Genomic DNA, 5,391 nt, shown 5'->3' with positions numbered 1-5,391 from the left:
ACACACATACAGATCTGAGCAGTGATTCATTTAGATAAACTCGTCACAGACCTTATCATCAACCACATTTTTTAAAATCACCAGACAACACTAATAATTAAAATATGTATGCTGTGTGTGTTTGTTTCAGATGGTTTCAGATGGCGAATTGTCTGTCTGGGTGTTCAACCAAGCATATGAATGGTGAGATGTTATTGTTCCTACCTTCACCTATACGCAGTGACTGAATAACTTCAGGATGTCAGAAGAAACGCTGACCTTCCTGTGTAACAAACTGCAGCCAGTTATAGAGCGGCAAGACACGACCTTCCGTAGATGTGTGCCCCTGAAGAAGAGAGTGGCTATTGCACCGTGGAAGCTTGCTACCGACTCTGAATATCGGACCATTGCACATCTTTTTGGTGTCAGCATCACATCTGTGTGTCGGTGTGTGCAGGAGTTTTGTGTTGCAGCAGAGACTTTGTTGGTGCCAGAAGAAATCTGTTTCCCAGGTGAGGAGAAATTGAGAGAAATGGCTGCCTACTTTGAGAACAGGTGGGGACTCCCACAGTGTGTTGGTGCTATCGATGGATCACACATTGCACCTCAGGAGTATCACTGTGACTATTTCAATTGCAAAGGCTGGCACTCAGTCATACTTCAAGGTGTTGTTGATGGAAAGAGGCTTTTTTGGAATGTTTTCACTGGACTACCAGGGAGTTTGCATGATGCCAAGGTCCTGAGACTGTCCACACACTGGGAGTTAGCCACTGAAGGAAACCGCTTCCGATCTCACACCAGAAACATTGGTGGGGTGACTTCTGGCTACTACATCCTTGGAGACTCAGCATATCCCTTACAGAACTGGCTCCTGAAACCATTCCACGACACTGGATGGCTTACAGGGGAACAATTGTTTGACAAAAAATTTAGTAACGCACGGGTGGTTGTGGAAAATGCTTTTGGCAGGCTGAAAGGAAGGTGGCATTGCCTCCTGAAAAGGAATGACTGTGATCTCAGACTAACAAAATCAACGGTGATGACTTGCTGTGCTTTACACAACTTGTGTGAAAATCATGGACAGACATATGACATGGAGTGGGACACCTGCAGCAGCAGTTGAGCCTGTGGTGGCAGTGGCACAAGGGGCAGAGGAGAAGGGCAGAGATGTAAGAGAAGGTCTGATGCGGTACTTACTGTCAAATTCATGAATTTTGCCTGTCTTGTGACCTAAATCCCACTGAATAAACTTGCAGTTTTTGCAGAAATGTCTGGAATTTTATGTAACATATGACTTTTAAAAGGTTACCAACATTTACTGACACGTAAATGCTTAAAGATTGAAGAGCTGTTTATGCGTAATCCAATCAGTATGATTTAAAAAAAATCACAGATGTATTGAGGCCATAAATGTAAATGGAGGCAAATATTGATAATATTGTCCAAAATCTCTGAATAAATTTCTTCTTTTTGTGTTAGATTGTCACATCTCATTAAACCCTAACCCCCATATACCCAGGAATTCATTGATGTAATTTTTTATTTTTATTTCAATTTATTTTCATTTATATAGTGCCAAATTAAAACAGAGTTGCCTCAAGGCGCTTCAAAAAGTAAGGTCTAACCTTACCAACCCCCAGAGCAACAGTGGGAAGGAAAAACTCCCTCTGAGGAAGAAACTTCAAGCAGACCAGACTCAAAGGGGTGACCCTCTGCTTGGGCCATGCTACAGACACAAATTACAGAAACAATTCACAAAACGAATATACAGGAAATGCTGCTGGTGGACAGGACAGGAGGGTGTCCATCACAAATACAACTCCCATCTCTGGGTGGAGCTGCACCTTAAACAGAAAGAAAAAAACAGAATCAGGCATCAGAAAGACAAGAAATACAGTATAATTTGCCAGCAAAAACAGGAAATACTAACGTGATCGCCAGCAACTAGCCCTAAGCTTCACTAAAAGACCCAGAATTTAGGTAAAGTTGAGGCAGCGGCACGCTCTGTTTCCTAATAAAATGAATTAAAGAGTAAAAGCGTAAACAAACGTATACCAGTATGCTAGCCATACGAAAGGGAAATAAGTGCGTCTTAAGTCTGGACTTGAAAGTCTCTACAGAATCTGTTTTATTGACGCAGGGAGATCATTCCACAGAACAGGGGCATGATAAGAGAAAGCTCTGTGACCCGCAGACTTCTTATTCACCCTAGGGACACAAAGTAGTCCTGCACCCTGAGAACGCAAAGCCCGGGCTGGTATGTAAGGTTTAATTAGGTCAGCTAGGAGGTGCCAGTCCATGAATAATTTCACAGGTTAGTAGCAGAACCTTAAAATCTGATCTCACTGGGACAGGAAGCCAGTGAAGAGATGCCAAAATGGGTATAATGTGGTTGAACTTTCTGCTTTGTGTCAAAAGTCTGGCTGCAGCATTTTGAACCAATTGGAGAGCCCTAATGCTGGACTGCAGTAAAGCAGAAAATTGAACATTCTTCTAGATTGGACTACTGCAATTCTAGTGCATCCACGATGGTGCTATCACTGGTTAGCACCGTTGTTGAGTATAACCTGTTTTGATAAATACTATTTGGTAAACCTCAGTTTGGAAATGATTTCTTCAGCATCATTGCAAAGTTTCATCCAGGTGTTGTGTGCATTGGCTTCTTTAGTGTGAAATTATAACAGATGAAAAATTCTTATGGATGAGCAATTGCTTCAAATCATCAGACAAATATTTGTACTATTCACTCATTATGTAACAAAATTATGACACCAATCACATAAGTCCTGATTATTTATTCAAACAAATGAGCAAATAAATAAGTGCAACACAGCAAAACTATATACAAAATTACATGTCCTACATTTGGTCCAGTCCAGAATGATGGGTCACTCATGCTGTTGGTGTATTGCCTGGACAAGGTCACCCAGTACTTGAAGGAGTCCTTGATTAAACACAGCTTCGGTCTGTTGGGCGTCATCTAGGATCAACTGGATATGTTCTTCATGCTGTGTTCAGTTTAGCTCCTGTTGTGTAACAGAGTTAGCCTCCATCTGACTCATCATGGTCAGATGGTCTTGGTACAGGCTCCTTTTTCTCTTCCCTACAGAAAAATGAAAGTAGAAATGGGATGTGATTTAAAAAAAAGCAAAGAAGATATGGAGGACATACATTTGGAGCTGGAAGCTACAGGATGAGAAACGTATGTGACAACAGGTGGTTGTCCATGTATAAGTGTTGCCACCATGTCAAACAAGAACTTTGAATTATGCTTGTTTTTACTGATCAATTCAGATTAACAGGCCCACTTTGTAGCCAATAGTTCATGCTTATAATCCAGAATAGCATCACGCCACGCAAGGTGGAACACCTCTAATTTTGAGCTACGCCATCTCCATTCTAAACCTCTAGCCTTCTGCCTGAGGTCATTGAACCAAGGCGACTGCACTTTGGGAAGGCATGATTTTAATAGAGGTGGCGCAATCTTATCAAGTGTAGTTTTAAGCGCTAAATTTAAACTATCCGCAAGACTGTCTAGTGATTGGACATTCTCCAAACTTGAAGCTAAAATGCCAGGCAGTCTAGCCTCGAGTTCAGTCATAGTTGAGGGATTAATAATATATAATATATAAAATTAATAAAATACAATAATAAAGGAAAATAAATAGTAAGCTAAAATTTCTGACAAAAATCAGCCAAATAGAACGCAGTCTAGCTTGGTTGCTCAATTAAATTAGCTTATGCTCATCAGCTCTGCTGCCAGGCTCGTCCACTCCGCGGCCGCTGCTGGAAAACTCCGCCATCAGCACTCTTCAGCCCGTTATCAAGGGCCGTTCACTCCACTGCGACTGGTGGAAACTCCGCTGTCGGCGCTTGTCCACCCGTTGTTAAGGACCGTCTGCTCCGTGGCAGCCGCTGGAAACTCCGCCGTCTTCGCTCGTCAGTTCCACCACTGACGCTCGTCTGCTCTGCGCCAGCTGCTGGAAACTCTGTCATCAGCACTCGTCAACCGCCGTTGAGGCCCGTCCGCTCCACAGCTGCCACTGGAAACTCTGCCGTACACGCTCATCAGCCTGTTGTTGAGGGTCATCAACTCCATGGTGGCTGCTGGAAAAACGCTGCCATTGGCGCTCGTCAGTCCCGCCGTCAAGGCCGTCCTGTCCTTGGCAGCTGTTGGAACTCTGCTGTCGGTGCTCGTCAGCCCATTGTTGAGGGCCGTCCCCTCCGTGGCAACCACTGGAAACCCCACCATCAGTGTCCAGCAGCTCTGCCACCGACGCTCATCCACTACGCAGCTGCTGCTGGAGAACTCTACCTTCGGTGCTCGTCAGCCCGCTGTCAAGCAAACCAGAGGCTGTAGCAAGTGGTACAGCGGTGTGAACAACCACCGACCGTCTGCTCTGCTGCTTGTTGCTGCTCACACTGCTGCTCACTGCTGCTCACCAAATATATATAGATAGCAATATAAAGATGATTTACCACCCCTGCTGAAATGGCATGTATAGTTAACAACGTCCATTGTTCACTGTTGTTAGCTAATAGCCGTAGCTTTTCCAAAAATATTAGTCCTATCAACGTTCCATTTTGGTGGTGTTCATTGTTGACCCAGAATACATAAGCATACCAAACCGCAAATGTCAACTCTGCAGTTTTTCCATGATCAAAGTTACATACACAACAGCACACACGCATGGAGAGCATTTAGTCTTTTCTGCATTGTGCCTCAAGCAGGTGCTTAAACTTTTAGACATTCAAAACAGAGGCCCTGTCGAAAACATCAAATGCAATACACTTTTTAGTCATAGTACCAGCAACAAGATACTTAACTAAACTGACTAAATCAATAACACTAACAACACTGTTAAACTAACATGAACCACAAGAACATTTAAAAACCCAAAACTCCCATGGTGCATTGCAGCACAACATTCATTGTTTACTAGTGAGATAACATTGATAATTAGGGTTAGCTAATGGACAGAGGTTTTTGGTGATGCCAATATGAACGAGTTTCCAAGTCTTCAAGGAGCAGTTATCTGTGATACCAGTGCCGCCGTTCCACGCATGCTCATCACGCACTGTAGGGCACCAAGTCGCTGGGGGGTACCAAAAAAATCAGCGGATAAAACTGCCAAAAACATGCACCTTTCTCCATCCTCTCCTGTGAATGAAACAGAGAAGCAGCAGAGTTGTTTTGTTTTTTTTTAATCTGGAATTGATCTGTCAGTGTGATTTGGGGTAAATACGTTTTCCAGTGCGCCTGTTTAACTTTTATAAAGTGGTGATCTTTGCACCTCTTCTCCCTCTGACTTCTTTCTCTCTCTCTCTCTTTGCACAAACTGAAGTGACTTTTGTTTTTTTCCCCGCTTTACGGGAAACTGCTTAAACTTTTGACGTTTTAAAATAAATAAG

At 43.2% G+C, this 5,391-nt stretch overlaps 1 protein-coding gene across 1 annotated transcript; it reads left to right on the top strand.

The window, feature by feature from the left end:
• The first annotated feature begins 238 nt into the window (after positions 1 to 238).
• LOC117504248 (protein ANTAGONIST OF LIKE HETEROCHROMATIN PROTEIN 1-like) lies at positions 239 to 1,102 on the top strand. The gene has a single exon (XM_034163656.1). It carries the CDS (start codon positions 239 to 241, stop codon positions 1,100 to 1,102), a length of 864 nt encoding a protein of 287 aa, XP_034019547.1.
• The last annotated feature ends 4,289 nt before the right edge of the window (positions 1,103 to 5,391 follow it).

The sequence above is a fragment of the Thalassophryne amazonica genome, chromosome 2 (genome assembly GCF_902500255.1).
Source record: "Thalassophryne amazonica chromosome 2, fThaAma1.1, whole genome shotgun sequence".
NCBI lineage: Eukaryota > Metazoa > Chordata > Actinopteri > Batrachoidiformes > Batrachoididae > Thalassophryne > Thalassophryne amazonica.
Note: the sequence above shows the minus strand (reverse complement) of the source record. Positions and strands in the feature narration are given on the sequence as shown.